General features: G+C 39.4%; 1 protein-coding gene across 1 annotated transcript in view; it reads left to right on the plus strand.

Moving 5' to 3' along the window:
* Nucleotides 1–18,251, plus strand: part of NHSL1 (NHS like 1) — a 200,258-nt gene that overhangs the window by 160,900 nt on the left and 21,107 nt on the right. The window contains exon 4 of the mRNA XM_067293664.1: nucleotides 7,116–7,308. Within this exon, the coding sequence (XP_067149765.1) occupies nucleotides 7,116–7,308 (193 nt within the window). The remainder of the gene's footprint in view (nucleotides 1–7,115; nucleotides 7,309–18,251) is intronic.

Raw genomic sequence — 18,251 nt, forward strand, 5'->3', positions numbered from 1 at the left:
CTCTTATTTAGAGCTCAGAAAGATGTTAATCCATTACAAAACTGCACTGTGATTCTCCCTTCATATTGTCAAATTCAGTGTTTTGTGGTGTCCTTTGACCGGTATCTTTTTTTTTAATTGGCTTTGCTTTATGTAATGGCTTACAATTTTATTCTGTTTTAAACAAACATGTACCATAAGCAGCTCTCTAAACTTGAATTATAATCCCACTGGTAAAACATCAAGTACTTCTAATAAGTCTTGTGCCTTGAGACAATCATTTTTCAGATGTCAGAAGAAGAGTTCTTGAGTAACAATGTGGAACTCAGGTCACCAAGAACCTCTGATTCAAAATGTGACCTCCTTACCACTGGATGAAAGCTTTGTAGTTATCTTTGTCTATTCAAGCCAAAAAAGCAAACATTTAAATTCTGAGCATGTACTACTTAATTGATGAAATTCGAGGATAGCAGAATAATAACAGATGAATGAATAGCTATTTACTGTTTGCAGACTTACTTCTAAGTTGACATAATTGCCAACTTGCAGAAAAACTGTATTTTAATACATGGTGATTTTGCAAAGGAAACCATCTTTCCCTACTTTTTTATTATCTACTTAAAAATATATATATTGTAGCCAGATACTCCACTTGTCTGTTTTCTCTGAAGATATAATATGAAACCATGGCTTAGGTCACACAAATAAAAGACCTAGATCCACAAACGTTCTCTTATTTTGTGGAGGTAAGTGTCTGCCACCAGAGGATAATATTCATGCTACAAACACATGGTTCAGCAAGATTCTTGGGGAAAGGTCTAAGAGAAGCTGAACATTTGCTGTTTGAAAGGAAAACTGCTGGGGGTAAATGGGCAAGTTAGCCCAACTTAAAAACAAGCAAACAAACAAAAGTAGAAGACAGAAACTTGAAGTCTCTGAATGATAGTTTATACAAAATGAAATATATGGAACTACCTTTTTACTCTTATGTTGATTCTTACAAGTTACATTAATGGAGCACAGACCAAATTACACTTCAGTGTATTTCTGCTGATGCTAATTGAGTTTGTTGGAGATTAAATTGGTTTATCTGGCTTTTACATCACAGTACTGTAACCAGTGTTCCTTTTCTCATCTCTTACATACCACTGTTGGTGACAGTACTTGGAAAGTTTTCCTGTTCTTCGCTATGGATGTGTTTTCCTAGTGTTAAGATCATCTTTGAAACTCTGGTTCCCCTTGTGTTCTGAAATGTATACATTATGTATTTTAAATGTATTTTGCCTTTTGTGTGTTTTTTTTCTCATTCTGTTTTCTTTCCCTTTTTGTCACTCACTCTCTTTGTTTCTTTTTCTCTCACTCAACAGTCTAGTCTGTTAGGTTGCATCTCTCAGTCTTGCATTAGTGCCTGTTGTAACTTGGTTCCCTGGAGCATCAAGGTACCTTGCCCACAAATGGGATCATCCAGCTGTCATACCTGCTTGTAGCATTAGCACATCTGCAATCTTATTATGCTCTTAGTCTTCAGTCATTACCTGCTTCTGTTTTCTGTCAAAAAGAAAAAAATCAACCACTCAACAAAAGAATGTCATGTGTTTCATGTCCTTTATTTTTTCTCATTACTGCTTTATATCTGCAATCTGGCATCCTTTATATACTTGGTAAACTGCATTTTTTTAAATTAATTTTGTTCTATTAACATTTTCCTCTTTTGAACACCCTCACCAGTGGAAGATTGTGTTTTATTATTTAGCTGCTTGATTTTTTTTTTTTTTAACTAGCCAAGAAAAACTTTCCTAATTTGGATCAATACATCATTTTTAAAATGATGGATGCCAGCTATACAAAGTACTTGGTCCCAGGCATGCGCTATATTACGTCTTTATTCCACCTGTGCAAACGTTTGTATGCCAAAAACTCATGGCATTTATCCCCTGGTCCTATCACTTGGCGTATGAACTTTACCTTGTTACAGTCTGTCAAACTTTGGATGACAAAATGTTTACTGTGCTTTTTTATGGGGAAAAAAAGTATGCTTTTGCCACTGTACTCAGCAAAACTCTTAGTTGTCTGTTCAGTATCTGCAAGAGACTGCTTAGTATCTTAAGTGGAAACAAATGTGTTAACCTGTCTTGGTTTACAGGGACTTGAGAAGGTCTGGTTGAAAATTTTGCTTGATGTGTTAAGAGGGGCTAAAGGAGTTTGTTACTCAAGTTTGGAGGTGCAACTGTCCTAGAGCTGTGCCGCAAGGGCTCTGGCAGAGCTGGAGGTACTTGAAGGTGGTGGTGCCCTCAGCTGGTCTCCCTATCCACCCACTGCAAATGAGTGTGCGTGCTTTTGTAATCACCAGGTGTATTTTATAATGCTTCACACTTTTTGAAAATTTACTGACTTGAAATGGCAATTTGAATGATAAAATGCCAAAGCATAAGGAAATGAATACGGAAACTCTTTGAACAAACAAAAGAGGATAATTCTTTGCTCAACACATGCTTAAACCATGCAATTACTGCAAGAATTGTGGATGGTAGAAGTCTGTGTGGGTTCAGAAAGCAACCTGATAAATTCTTGGGGGAAAATTCCATCCAATGCTGGGAGAATATGCAGGGGAAGGTGTCCACTGCATGCTTGCACTGATTTAGTTTCATCGGTATAGTTTCTGTTGGCCATTATCAAAAAGCAGATACTCCTACTAGATAGACTTGATCTGACACAAGATGGCTTTTCTTGTTTTCAATCCCATTGCAACAGAGTAAAAGAAGAAGAAAGGAGTAGTTCAGCAGTGCTGGTTAATGCTTGCTTGGTGGTCAGTAGTTTCTGCTGACAAATAAATCACTTCTGTAATGAGACAGTGAAGGCTACGAAGTGAATGATTTACTAGTACTAGCGAAGTTGCCTAGTGCAACTAGGGGTCTGTGCACAGAATTAATAAGAATATTCTACCAAAATCAGGGAGACTAGATTAGGGATCTTGGTCTAGAGGACACTAAGTAGTGCAGGATATGACTGATTCAAGTTAAATGTAATTTAACATGAATTTGTAATGTGGCAGTGTTCTAGAACACTGTTTAACCAAGAAAGAGGGATGCAACAGGGTTTGGACTTTTGGGACTTTTTTTTTTCTTTTTCCCTGTTACTGTTTGACTTGGTTCCTTTGCATTTGGAAAAAGGGCGCTTGATGCCATCAAACCTAATAAAAGGCTGGAGAAGAAATAGGAAGTTGGGATACATGAATAGCTGAATATACATGAATTCCACAGACAATTGCATTGCTGTGGCTCCTTTTCACAACAATGCATGGATTTTATTTTTTTTTGCTGAGAAGTTTTAATTTTAGAAATGATTGTGGTATACAGTGAGGTGAAAGACATGATTAGAAGTTTCAAGTTCCTTTGTTGAAAGGTAAAATTGTATCAATTGAATTTGCCTCCTGGAGGTCCCATCTTTTCAGACAGTGTAATGTAAACCACCAGCACATGGTCCTTCTCCTCCACAAGGAGATTCTGAGTAAACAGGGAATTTAGGCAGGACATGCTGTGAGATAAGCAAGGTAGAATCACTTATCAGCTGGGACCTTTCAAAATAGTGTGAATATGCTGGGATAGTGAAACTATTTTCTGTGCGAGGGACCTAGCAGACTTGGGGAACAGTGTGTCAACAAGGCAATGAAGACGCTCAGACTTATTGAGTTAAATAGTTTGTCTTTGTCCATGGTGTATTTATGGGCCATTTTTCTCCTGGATTCTCATTTCAATTCCCATTTGAAAGTTCATGCTTGTCCCCCCTGTATTGCGTGTTTATGAAAAACTGCAATGTCCAAGCCCATTCTTTTCACATACCACTTTTCACTCTTCCCATGGTCCATTAAAAAGAACAAATTCCAAAAAACTCTCCTCAGGAAATAAGTGCGACGTCCCAGTAGTTTGAACACAGAAGTTTGGCCATCTAAGTCCAAGAATAAAGTTACTATGAATCAGATATGCTTTAAAAATGGGAAAGGTGCTTTCTATTCTATTATGGACATAGTGTTTATAATCAGATTTGCTAAGCAGATAGCAAAATCTTGAAGCACTGCCCACTTCAGTGCTATTTCTAATATAACATACCTTGCTTGAAAAGGCATTCCTGTTTCTACAGCAGCAATTCATCGAATCTTCCTGCAAGCTTCTGTGTTGTAAATCTAGGAATGTTTTCTAAAAATGTGTAAATCATGTAAAGAAATGTAAAGTATGCAATACACCTGTTTTTTATTGTTGTGAATTTCTCTCCATTCTCCTGTTTTCAGCCTGGTTAGACGTAAATAATTTCTGCATGAAGAAAGCTGCAATATGAGCAGTTTTCTACCTTTGCACAGCTTTGTATCTGTAATGCCCTTTAAAAGTATCTTTACATCAAAAAGCCATGAAAACCATGGAAAAAATACCTGCAGATGAAGCATGAACATTTCCTCCTACGCTCAAAAACACCCTTCAGTTATTTTATGGACGTACACCACTGTCCTGTGGTAGAAAATCATTTTCATTGAAACAGTGGTTTGACCACAACTGCGCAATTGGGTTTCAGTTGCTTTTCATTCATTATATGTTCATTGGACTGATTAATTTCTGTCCTTCCTCCATCCTCCACCAAATTTGTGAACTTTAAGTCTTCAAAAGTTGTGATTGTTATTCCATATTTTTTTGGATAGGTAGGATTCCCTTGTAGTAGATGCTTCAATTTTTCTCTCTATCTAATCTCAGTATTTTAATAGATTCAGTCTGGGGGAAAAAAAAAAGAGTTCAGCTTTGTTTGGGTAATTTCCTTGGAAAGGAAACATAGCTTTGTAACTGAATGCCTCTGTCGCTTGAGGTGCTGGAGTAGCCCATGGTGACTGCTGTACGGCAGCTGAGACCTCACGCTGCAGTATGGTTTGAAGGTGATGATTATTGATGCTGACAGTATCAGTCAGCCGGACCAGCGGTAGGTTACTGGAGCTTCTCCTCACCCCCCCTAGAAACTGCAAAACTTGGCTTGCAATATCCCCTGTGGGGCCCAGATCCAAGTAGGAGAAAAGTGCATTGTAGGGGGGGATAATATTTCTCCCCCTCAAACCCTAATTAGTCCTTTAAGCACACACACGTGCACATGGTGATGCCAGTGACGTCCTGTAGCAACGGGGCTGCCCGCACCTGTGCCGCCGTCATTGCAAACCCTTGCGCTCAGAGCTGTTTTTAGACTGCGCTGTGGGAAGGCACAGCCCACAAGCTGCCTTCCCGTCTGTGATGGCGTTTCTCTCCCACACTGCTGAAGTTAGTGAAGGCTTTTATAAATCTGAGTGATTTGAGAGGGGAAGGTATTTGTGTTGGTGTGCAAGGCAGGTGTATGTATATGTACACATGTATTTTGTGTATATACACACATAAACATATAAACATTCACATAGATTTTATGGAAGTGGTTTCAGTGCCTTTTAAAAACAAGGTGGGTCACAAAACTGTTGGAGTCCTACAAGTGACTTGAACTGAAAGGACTCGCAGTGGCCGTCGTGGGGCTGAGCCCTTGTACGCAGAGCAGCCCCTGGCGGCGCAGGGTGCTTGCGGCCCAGCCCCCCGGGGGCAGGAGCACGACTGCCCCTCCTCGGTCTGCCTGGGAAAGATATGCAGGGCTGACCGAAATGGAGGAAATGTGGGAAACTCTCAAGTTTCAAAGTACAATTCCATACTACAGAATGGCATTACTAATAATTTTGTTGTGTGACAATTTTTTTTTCTTTTTATTATTTTCTGAAGAGGTCTTGTGGGGTGTTTTCTTTTTTCTTTTTTTTTTCTTCCCCTGGAAGCTTTTTTATTAGAATTTACAATCAAAGTATAATGCAATAAATAAATGGTTATTTATTTCTAAAGAGCAGGAGCGCCTCATGGCATCAGGTAGAAAATGAAAATCAGAAGTTATAAAGAGTGGTTGCAGCACACTGCAGCCTCTGCACAGCTCCCCTCGAGCGTTTTTGTTCTCTTGCATTTTGCCTGGGGGCAAGGAGGAGATCTTTCTCTAGGTTTTTCTTCCTCTTGTGCTTCTGGGTTTCCCCCCAGTACCTTGCTGGCACAAGCACAGGAGCAGAGAAATCGGTGTCTTTTGGGTTTTGAGTTTGTGACCACCTTCTCTAAGCCCACGAGGTGTTTTCCATGTGCCCTGAACCTGCTTGTCCTCAGGGTTTGCTGTGGGGTGATACTGTTGTATTAGTAAGAGACCATTACTGGCATCCAAATACGGACCTTGTAATGAAAACAGTTTTGCTACCCTAAAGCAAATGTCTTTTTTGGCACTGTAACTTTGCCTAGTAAAAGTATTTGTGCAAGCTGTTCCAGCCTCTCTTTCTGGTGCAGAAAGTTTTTTTTTTTTTAAAAAAAGAAACAAAAAACAAAGCACCAACCCACATTTTAAAATAAAGTGGCTTTTTATCACGGATGTGAATCCTAACGCTTTGATAAGGAATGACTTTAAAAATGACCATTCTGTGGCTGCTAACATTGTGAACTACTTCACCCTTTAAAAACAGAGCAAAATGAACTCTCCTCTGCGGCATGAGTTTCTCCAGGGCCAAAACGGTTTCCCTTGCTTGAGCCCTGGTTGACAGCTTTGCACAGCACCTTGGTTCTGTCTTTTACTGAGCTCTCTGAAAATCTCTTTCTTCATATCAGGGTTCTTGCAGAGGTTTTGCACATCCTCATACCTGAGGACAGCTAGCTCATGGCAGTGCTCAAATCTCATCTTCCTGCAGGGTGTTGTGAGGAGAGAGGGGAAGGGAGGCAAACAGTGCTCTCCTTGAACACTGAGCGAGGTTAACACTCTAGGCGTATGATGTAAATGTATAAGATAATTATTGTGCTTTGCTCTGCTCAAGACTACTCTGCTTTTCTCTCATTTGTCTGTGCTCCTTAGACTGGTCAGGTGTATTGGATAAATATAATCCAGTTTAAAAAAAAAAAAAAAAAAAGCTTGTATAGGTGAGTGTTGTGTTTGTGGGAGAATGGGAATGTAATGTGCTGCACTGTCAGTCACGCTGACTGCAGTGGCAACGCTTTAGTACCATCACAGTCCAGCGCTGATTTTTTTTTTTGGTAGTGAATTTATATTGTTGCATGTATTTCTGTTTGTAGTGTTCCCTCTCCTCCCCAGAAGAAGAAAAGTTCATTACCATCAAGAGGCCTAAAATGCCAGTTTCAAATGAGTTATCGGATATCAACACCCAAACCAACTGGACTAAGTCACTCCCACTGCCAACGCCAGAAGAGAAAATGCGACAACAAGCACAGGCAGTCCAAATGGATGTGGTTCCTATCAATGTGACTGGTAGGCTTTTAATCTCAGTAACTTCTCCGAATGCATGTTGGGGGAGGGATAAAAGAGGATTCATCCAATTGGATAGTATTTTGACACTTGTATATTTGATCTGTGAATTTTGTATTACTGACTGCACCTTTTTTCAAAACAGTGTTTTGCGTTTAATAGTCTGTCTCTGAGCTTAATGAGGAAAAAACTCAAAATTCCTTAAAATGAGCATTAGCGAGGATAATCTACACAACACTAGCTTGAAACAGCATTTAGAGGTGTATGGAATACTAGAGGTTTGGTACGCCACTATGTTTTGCTGTAGGCTGCGTTGAAGATATGTAAGAGAAAATTGCGTTTTGTGCAATGTTAACGGTTTTAGGCTTTTCTCCTAGAAGTTTTATGTAAAGAAGGTTATCGGAGACTTCTGTATTCCAAAGACTGTGTTCCAAAATTGGAGGAAAAGAATGCTAGGGTCTTATTTTATCAGTTATAAGAGGTCTAGGTGACAAGGAAAGCAGGGAAAGGACAGAAATAGTTAATGAGGCTGGGTCCTCAAGCAAGTCTCTTGGTAGGTCACTTAACTTGCATGAAAATAGTCCACATTTTATTGGTGTAAATTATATATTGACTTTCCATTTTCAAAGTAGTCTTTGATTTCACAGTTGCAGAACTCCCACTCAACTCTGTAGAGGTTAAATCATGTGAAAAGCCTGATGCTGAATAGATTTCCTGGTGTATGTAAATAGAATTTCTATGAAAGAGTGAATTATCACTTCCATTTAATAATCCCTCTTTCTCTGAACAGTATCGAGATTCTCTATTATTAGTTAATTCAAATAACTGACTGTTTTCCTGCCAAAACCAGGATGATATTCAATATCCAATTTATTTCAAATGCTACATGGCTCTGTTTGGCTCCATGCTCACTTTTATAATCTATTCAATAGCTTGTGATGTTTGGTTTTGTACTGCAAGTAAATTAGGTGATCCCTTTTCCTATGTGACTACTAAGAATTTTTTCAGGTATATTTTTATAAACTAGCTTTTGTAAGGGAAGGAGCAGTACTTCTTTTGCTGAAGATTTCTGCTGGTAAGGTTTTAAGTTATATTTTAATTTAAGGCCAGTGACAACCATCAGAGAGCTCTGAGCAGTCAACAAAAACAATTACTTAAATAAACAGCAGAAAATATTTGAAAATAACAGCATGAAAACAACAGAAAATTACCAACAGCCCACCTCTGGAAAATAATTAGCAGGAAAAAACAAATGCAATGCTGAAATATTACTAGGCCAGTTGGCATTGTTTAGTGAATGTGGGATACAGGTGCAGAAGGTAGAGATATGGGGACAAGGGATTGGATTAGCTGACATAATCAATAAGCCTGAGCATGGCTTAGATATTTTGACAGCAGGAACATGCTATACTTACAGAATGAGTAATCTGCGGTTCGATATAATGACCCTGTGTACTGAAAATATAAAGGGGAAGTAAACAGATGGAAAGAAAAATGGGGTAAAAGAGATCAAATAACAGTCATAGATTTAATTCAGTGTCATTGGAAATGTTTAATGGATTTGGATAAACTACACTTGGAATTTCAATCAGACTAATCCAACTGGTATAGCAAACCTTGTGCCCCTCAAATTGTTTGTTTTGCACTCTCCTACTCAACAGTTGTGGTTAAAAAAAACAAAAAAACCCTGCACATGCATATTATACTTCACCTTCCTAGAACTTGGTGTTTAGCATTTTCTCCCTATAAAAATGGCAATCAGAAGGTATGAAAAGGAGGAAAAGGTAAAAGTGCAGGAACAATCATCCATGTGAGCTGGTCTCCTGGAACCAGATAGTTTCCTTTCCCTGAAATAATTATATTGCTACTTTGAAACAAGACAAGCAAAAATAACAGACTGTGGGCCACCAAAAAAAAAGGACTCCTGTCCTTGTTCCCTTTAAAAAGTCACAATCTGCTCCCCTCCTCTGCCCTCCCACACTCAGTAATTTTATTTTGTGAGGTCCCTTATGTTACTACATGCGGAAGGAAAAAAGACAAAAAATTCTGTGCCGTTTCTTAGCTGTGGAACGAACCATAGCTGTATTTTTGTTTTGATTTGGCTTTTTCCTTTGCTTGCTCTTTTTCTTACTGGCCCAGAAGAGAGGTCAAAAAACTTCCATTTATTACTCCTGGCATGAAATAAAACGTTACCCTCAGAGAAGGATGCTGAAAATTGACAGCCTTTTCAACAGTGCATTAATAATGATTATGCTCCATGGCCCCTCACATGGCTGTAAATGTTTCCCTAGCTGGGCTTGTAGGGCTTTTTGGTGAACAGATTGCAACTAATACAGCAGTAGTAAAAATCTCTTGGATAGCCTGGAGGTGCAGGGGCATTGCTTTAGGTGGACAAGCTGCTGACTAGACATCCAGATTTGGAGGCAGTTTCCATCTTTGGGATTGGCTGGGCTGAGCTCATTCCGGAAGGGATTGGGGCTGTATTTTTAGTGGTGGCCAGTCTCTGCTTTTACGTATCCTATGGGTTAAAAGATGTATGTTAAAATGGTGTCTGCTTTAGTGGGTTTTCTGGAACTAACTTTCTTTACAGATGGAGGAAGCTGGTCTGGTGATGGTGGAGGTGATCAGTGCCAGGCTGGATTCTGCAAAACATTTAAGCATTTGCTTGAGTCCTCCTGGACTGACTTTAGTGAGATTTAAGCACATACTTAAATATTTTTGGTGAATCCAAGAAAACTTAGTAAACTGTGTGAGGAAAAACTGAATAAACTGCATGGGGAATGCTTAGATGATTTGTTACAAACCTGTAAAGGAACGAGAAAAGTATCTTTAAACCTGCAAAATATGTTTAATAGTAACATCAATTAAAAAATATGACAATGAAAAAGACCCGAAACATTCTGATTTTGCTTATTGACTTAGAATTTATTAAAGCTGCTATTTTGAAATTTTCTGAATTTGCGCAGTGGCTTTCAAAAAGCTGTATATCAAAAGGAATTCAAGATAGATTGGTTGAGTTAGGTCTTAGGCAGTACAGGGCAAGAAGTTACTGTGGATCAGCTGACACATAGTAGCTTTTTCCCATGGTCACCCTGTTTGTGTGTCTGAGACCTTATGTAAAGGACTCTCTCCTTGTTTGCACCCTTTCTGTGCCATTTACATATTATTTTATTCTAGGGCATTCAAAACTGTATTTAATTTCCTTGCAACTCACAGTCTCAGGCATAATTGTTGGTCTTTGAATGAGTAAAGATACATTCAGAGATGGAAAGATTTCTCTCTTGAATTCTTTGCTGCATTCGTTATAATGAGGCTAGAATTATTATCTGCTCAATGCATGGCAGGATTATCTAATAGTCCTGACCTTGACCCCAAAAGGGTCCTAACATCCTAATAGCAGTAATGCCCCAGACAGTGGATATTCTGTCTCAATATTTTAGGGCTTCTACTAAGCCCATGGGATGCATAGCTCTAAATTCGATAGATCTCATGGGATTCCTCCTCCCTTAAGCTGGCCTCACTTTGATTAATTAAAAACTCAGATGAAAATGGCACTTACTTGTAGTTGCAAGGATTTTGTTTAGCAGGAATGTTGTTCACGGGAGCACAAGGCTCCATTAAAACAGAGTCAGAGTCTTTATATTTGGTATACGGTGAATGAAACTGCTACATTTTTTGCTTGTATTTTCACAAGAAGTCTACATGCTATACTTTAATATATGAGTGTATCTTTAACTGTTGTAGAGATAATGAGGTTTTCTATGCTCTCTGCGTGACACTCATCATATTGATGTGTAGTCAGCCAGGGATAGTATTTATGACAGATATACTAGTTACTGTGCACATGCATTCATCACTTTTCAGAGGTAAATAATTTGGTCATCAATTTTTGAAAAAGTGTACAAGACAAAATGTGCATCAAGTTCTTTTCTGCATTTCAGTTTTAAATAGCTCATCTTACACTAAAATTAGGACTGTTTTAAAATGCTTCAACTTTTAAAAGGGGAACTTAAATGTGAGATTTGCAGTTTTCAAGATTTCTAGAAGGGATGGAGATTTGACTTGACTGACAATCTATAGGGCAAGTTTTACCTTGCTGCTAGTGAAATGGCCAAATTATAAACCTCTAAACAAAAGTGAATTTCCAAAGAAAAGCTGCTCAACCTTAATGATAGTGGTGCTTCTGGGTCCCGTTAAGATACAGCACATGGTCACTATAAGGCTTTGTCTGGCAATGTGCATTTACACACATTATTTTTTCAGCTCTTGGCATTGCATATGTGCTTTATCACTTAGAAGGTTTCAGTTTTAAACAGCTTCCACTCTGACTGGAATATTTGTGAAATCACAAGATCAATTTGATTTCTGCATGCTCCATAGTAATTACTTGTATTCGTGTTAAAAAATCACCACCAGAATATGGTGGGTACACTTGACAGGTTCAGAGCAATATGGAGTGAAAAAGGAAGCGTGATTTAATGATGGAGCTGCACAAGGAACTTGTAACAGCTCTTGCCAATAGCAGTGGCTGTTCCTGTATAAACTGTTGTGATCTTTCATTTTCACAAGCAGATTTGCTTTTTCTGAAGCTCATTACTTAAAACAAAACAAAACACAAAGGGCCAAATTTAATCAAGGATTCTGTTCACTTCAGTGGAATTACAGCTGCGTACACTGTGATCTGAATTGGGAAGTCAAAATTCTTTTTAAAACCTGCAGTTCTCTGTAATGCATAAGTGTGTCTAAAGCCTTACTGTGATGATATGCTCTATCTTTTCCTTCAGTGTAAACCTTCATTGTAAGACCAAGCTAACATCATTTATTAATGCCTTTTTTTCATTTCTACAACAAAACTAGTGGAAGAAAGTGCATGATGTCAGTGTGCTTGGAAGTAATGTTGCTTTGCTTGTTCTACCATGTATTAGGGGAGAATTTCGACCGCCAAGCCAGCATTCGGCGGTCTCTAATTTACACAGACACGGTGGTAAGACGGCCGAAGAAAGTCAAAAGGAGAAAGACTATTACAGGAATCCCTGACATCATACAAAAGGAGCTAGGTATGGCTCATCAGAACTGTATTCCGTCCACTGTTCATTGTCACTGCTTATCATTACCCAACTAATAACATTACCAGTGCTCATGAAACCGATACAGTCTGATAGCCTATTACAGTTCCAAATACATGCGTGCCTCCTTGCCACCTTGTGCATCCGGAAGCAAGGGCTTTTTATCTGTTGACTTCCATCTGTTGAAGGGGATGTGATATTTGGAAAGTGGTGTGTCGGTGCAATGGAAATCTGCAGGGACGTAAATTTGTGGACCTAATGCCTATCTGGAGATATGGGCCACTCCCAAAACGTTCACTTGAAGTAAAACTGAAGCGGGCAGGCATTTCGGCTTGTAACGAATTCCTCAGTGGAGTAAACCAATTTATTGATGCCTTCCTGAGTCTGCTGTGAGCCGCACTGACGGTGAAGTACCTGTAAAGCTTCCTACTTCTTCCAGTTCGGTTTAGACCTAATTGGCAGCCCCCTGAGTATCAACATTATTTGATTGGAAGTAGTTTACATGTGCTTATTATTTCATTCCAAAGAAAATATGCCTAGTCAGAATTATACTACCTAGGTCTGTCATCTTGTCACAGTTAGTAACATACATGATGTTTGAACGTGAGGTAACAGTCTGAATTTTGAAAGACCTTTCAAACACTGTTTGCAGAGCTCTGTGATTTAAATCTGGCATTTAAAATCTTTATTTAAAATAAAGATGTTTCAGTTTTTCCCAAATCATGATTTTACAGGTAAAATGATGCCCGTCCCTCCCTCCCTCTCACTTCCTTCTCTCTATTTTGTAGTGGAGAAAGAATGTCCTTAAAATACTCTGGCAGGACATAATTTTAGGTGCTTTACATGTGGAATCATCCCATATACTGACTCTTTCACTAAGTTTTAATCCCTTGCATTATATATCTTTTTTTTTTTTTTTTTTTTACATTTTCTATCCTTGGTTCTTTGTCTAGACTTTTCAGAAACACAAGCAAAAATTGTAACTTTCAAAAAGCAAGTCTTAGATGGGTTTGAAATGAGCTAAAACAAGTTCTTTTTTGTCATTTTGTGAAAAAGGAAGGGCCATGCATAGAGAAAGCTGAGAGACTTGGAACTACATGAAGAACAGTTTGTAACTGGAACTGTGATCCTGCAGTGTCTATAATGAAATAGTGACCTGCCGTGGGACTCCTCTTTCATGAAGAAAAAAATTCACATGTCCTAACACCATATTGACTCTTCATGTGGCAACTTGAAATTTCATTACCTTTGGATGTCACACAGTGATTTTGTGACTAACTGTAGCTTTGTGATTTGTGTAGAGCTGTGATGTGTCTCTCTCTGTCCATCTCTTCTTGTGGGATGGGTGCCCAGCTGTGCCTGCCATAGGGAACTCCTCAAAACATGGGTTCCCTTCCTTCCCCTCCACTGTCCATAGTGGGTCTTGCTACTTGGCAGGAGCCACTTTCCTGACCTGGACTGCTCCTGGGTGTTCTTTATTTGCTGGGAGAGAACCACAAACACGTCAGTCTTGCAATCAGCTATAAACAAGCTTGAGAGTTAAATAAAATAGATTTATTCTAGCCAAACAAAGATTAAAGCTGTAAACAAAACTAAGTAAATCATAATTTTGAATTATTCTTATAAACAAATCCCTTCTCCTCTTTTAAGCCTCCTGCTTGAGGTAATCCTTCAGATTCCATGTTTATAGCTGGTCTGAGGAACAGCAGCTTAATGAGACAAACCTCTTCTTCTCTTGCCTGTTCTGGATGGATGTTTTCTATGTTCCCTTCTTTCATTTTAAACTCAATCTCTTTGCTCTTCATCTAGAGCTGTGATTAAATTACTTTCTTTTTCTGCTTGTGCTCCTCAAAAATGCTTATGCCACTTAAATGCAAAATCAATACTGGGCATCACTTAAACTGTTCATTTTCAGGATTGTTATAGTGTTCTTAAGACTGGTATAGTATTCCTCTGAAAATGGCGTACATACTAAGGTCATTGTTTTCACCTTTCAACAGAGATTTTCTTTAGCATATATAGAACCTACCTTGAGGGCAGATAGCAGAAAAAAGCAGAACAAAGCAGCACACTTTGTTCCAAATTATCCTTTTTCAGTTTTAGGGGTTATTGACACTCTTTCAGGCATGTGAATTTTGAAATGAGTGGCAACTGTATGTGAGCAAATCTGTAGAAAATGCTTCCTGCTGACAACATTTCTAAAACTTTGAGGTTACATTTATGACCCCTTTAGGTAGATATGGTTTATGCTTGAAAACGTCAATTATAATTTACCTGGTGGAATAAACAGAGAATGCAGTTGGCAACCATGTTAGAAAGAAGTCTTCAGTGATTATCTTTAGAAGAACTTTGTGGCTTTTCCCAATCTCCTTGCTAAGGATGACAAGTTTTACAGTCTCGTTTTTGTTCTTTCATCTCTGTGCTGAACGCATTTCATCTTGCACTGTTTGAAGGATTTCCTTAGCTCCTATTTTACATTGCAGAAATTTCATGGCTGAAGTATCTCACTGTAGGAGCTCTCTCTGGACAGTTCACTAGTCCACAACAGGCGGGCATGTAGTGCTTTAGACGTTTGCCCTATGCTAGAAGTTGTCAGCATAACTTCATATTACTGCTGTGGTGGTGGTATCATCAAGAGAACAAACTCTATGCCAGGGAAATTCTCTGATGGCAGTCTCCATCCTGTTAGTGTATTGCTTTCCACTAAAAACACTAAAAATGAAAATCACTGAAACCAAAATGTTTGAAAAGAGAACAGTTATTGGTGTCTTCATCTTACAGATGGGGAAACTAGGCATGCTGCAGTGAAGTGACTTAGCCAGAGTCACCCACCAGGCCGCTGGCAAGGATAGGAATAAATTACATATTTCCTCCATCCTTGTTCATCCTTTTGTTCTTTCTGCCTTTTCTCGCCCGTCTCTCCCCAAATATTTCCATAGCTGTCCATTCCCTATTCGCTTACACTGTCCCAAAACAAACAACTGGTTGTTTTTAAACATTCCACAGTTCATTTGATCAGAACAAGGATCCGGACTGAACTCCAAATCAAGCAATTGCATCGTGCCTATTGACATTTTCCCTGCAGTTTCAGCTGAATAAATCTCTTTGTTTCTCCCCTAAAGCATTGCTGTGAATGGCTATAATATTTACACAAAGATTAAAATCCCTTGGTACACCAAAGTTGCTGTGCACAGGCTAAATAATCAACACATACAGCAGATGCTTGTTACCTCTTGTTTATTCTTCAGAAGGAAGCAGAAACTTGAGAGAACCTCAAAGCTTCAACCAAGCTTGAACTATTTTCATTTCTTGCTAGAGAGTTTGGAAGAGACTCTGCCAGGCCAGGCTGCTGGGGTTCTCGCCGGCTGCTTTGGTTTCTTTGGAACAATAAAGGCCAAACAGAAGAGAAATCGTATGCCATTTGCTGGCATCAGATCAGCGGTTGTGGCACCCGCTTAGAATTTAGCCAAACATACTAAAAGGTTCCTAAAGGTACATTAACTGTTCCCATGAGGCATGTGCTGAAAGTGTGTTTAAACATTCCTACTTTTGAGCATTGCAATACTGCCGTGTTTTCACAGGTGTGTTCCAATGATGAACCAGTCCGTGCATAGCCTGGAAACTTCAGCATAAAAAATGCTACATAAATACAACGTGATGTGAGAGAGAGGATTCTGAGCCAGCTCAAGAGCGCTAGATCCCTAACAGCTTAGAGATGTCGGTTCCTTTCTGAATGTCATTTTCTAACAGCAGAAGCATCAGTGCCATTTAGCAAGCGATACCAAAATAAGAGGAAAAGGTGAAGCATTTCTCTGCCAAACATAGCAAATCAAAAAATATTTTTGCATATCTCTGAATTACCTTCATTGTCTCACAGAATCTAAATGTTAATATATTTTTAATGGAGTCAGTGTTGGAACAAAACTTTAGAAAGGACAAGAGAAGTTACACTTTGAGATGTTTCAGTTTAAATTTTTGTACTGTCTCAGTTTCTCTGCTCTGTGCTGTCATTCTCCATCACCTGTAGCTCTCTTCTTCAGATGAGATCTTTTATGCAAACCAGGATTTTCCCCTTGGGCAAGAAGATGGTTCCCTTGCGTTTGGTACAGTTGAGCAGGTATCTGGGGGAACCTGTTGCAGGCCTTGCTCGTTTCTCAGCTCTTTAATCTTCAGCTTCCTTCCCATGCTTAAACTCCCTTGACTGGAGTGAGGGCAGCAAAATGCTTTCATGTTTTATGGTGCCTTCTCTGTGTTAGTGTTCTAGGATCTGGTTTAGACTAACTTTCCTTCCTTTCACAAAGCTACCAACTGGTCTGCCTTCAAGTGTTTCTGCAGAGGCCTGCACCAGTGCAGTTACTGACAAATGGCTTCTGGTGTTTCAGGCTCCCTATCTTGCAGGAGGAGCGGGTCTGAGACCTTGGTGCCAGTTCCACCGCAGGTGGTGCAGTTCATCTTCCAAGTATAAGTGTGTCTCACCAAAGCAGGGGAGAGGAAATCAAGTTTTGTGCCTTTTGATTTCTTCTGCCAGGCTTTTTGCTTCTCTTTAACCTAACAGAAAGTCTCTGGTCCCTTTTGGTCTTCAAAAAAAGTCTTCTAAGGTATGTACTCTTCTTGAATGATTTCATTGCTTTTTTTTGCCCTAAGGTCCAATGCAGACTCCTTAACCACTCTCAGTGATTTTTTCTTTTTCCCTGTCTGTGTTTTTTTACAAAAGGATTCAGAAGATCAGAATGACCTCATATGCTTTTCTTCAGCTTCTTTCCCTACCTCCCATTTTCAGTAGCTCACAATAGATCATCACCTATAGGACCTCCTGTCAGTCATCAGCATGAATGTGACTGACAGCTGAACAGTCACTCCAATATCTACTTTCTTGTGGCACAACTAAAACCCCCTGTTGGTACCAGCCAGTGTTGCTGGGGATTGTTGAAGCTTCTCCTTTGAAATTGCTCAGAGGAAACCATTCCATTGCACCTCCTCAGCAAAATGTGAGCATTTATGTCCTTGATGTTATTGATCTTTGAGAATGAAGCTTTAGATTTCTGTTAATTGATACTTCTTTTGCAATTACTCCATTAGGCACTAGCAGTCATTCAAGCTATAGGTCTCACAGGCAAGAGCCCCAGAAATCTCGGCATTCTGTAGATTTACCTGTAGGTTCCACACAAATACCCAGCTGTTCAAGCCAAGTAATTTTGCATCCTGGCAGTTGTTCCCCCCTTTGACAGATTACAGATGCTTCATGGAGCACAGTAACAATTCCTAAAATTAGCATGAACCTGATGTCTTGTCTGCATCTTGTTGTGTATCCATTATATATCAAGTGATTTCTAAGTACTAGGGTAGAAGAGGTGAAGAATCTCTGGTCCTTTTTCTAATGTTATGGAAGTCGGTGCCTGTGTGGAGACTTGGCCAGACCACCAGGGTTGGAGGAGGATTGGTACGAAAGGACATGAAAGGAACAAATCTTAGGAATGTGCCCATGGCACAAGGGAGAGGTGCTTATAGTAAAAATGATTAGTCAGAAAGAGGAAGTTTGGGAGGAGAGATCGTTCCTGTGTACTAGTCAAAACAAGCATGCTCTTTGTGGTATCAGCATGCGCACACTTTTTATCCTCTCAAATTCTTAGTTTTCTACCCTCCTTTTAATGCATAGGACCCCCTTCTGCTGATTCTCTGTAGCAAACTGCTGGTGCCACCAGATCAGCCAGAGCCTTAGGTGACAGGGAGTCTTTCAGCAGCTGGCACCCAGCCCTAGGGATTAGCTGTAAACGCCTGCTTTTTTCCATCAAATCTGCACAGTCAGTCTCAGTCCCTGTAATATCTACTGAGCAACATCAATAATCACCAGAGTAAGGGAAAACTGGTGTAACCTGTACA

The sequence above is a fragment of the Apteryx mantelli genome, chromosome 3 (genome assembly GCF_036417845.1).
Source record: "Apteryx mantelli isolate bAptMan1 chromosome 3, bAptMan1.hap1, whole genome shotgun sequence".
NCBI classification, from domain to species: Eukaryota; Metazoa; Chordata; class Aves; order Apterygiformes; family Apterygidae; genus Apteryx; species Apteryx mantelli.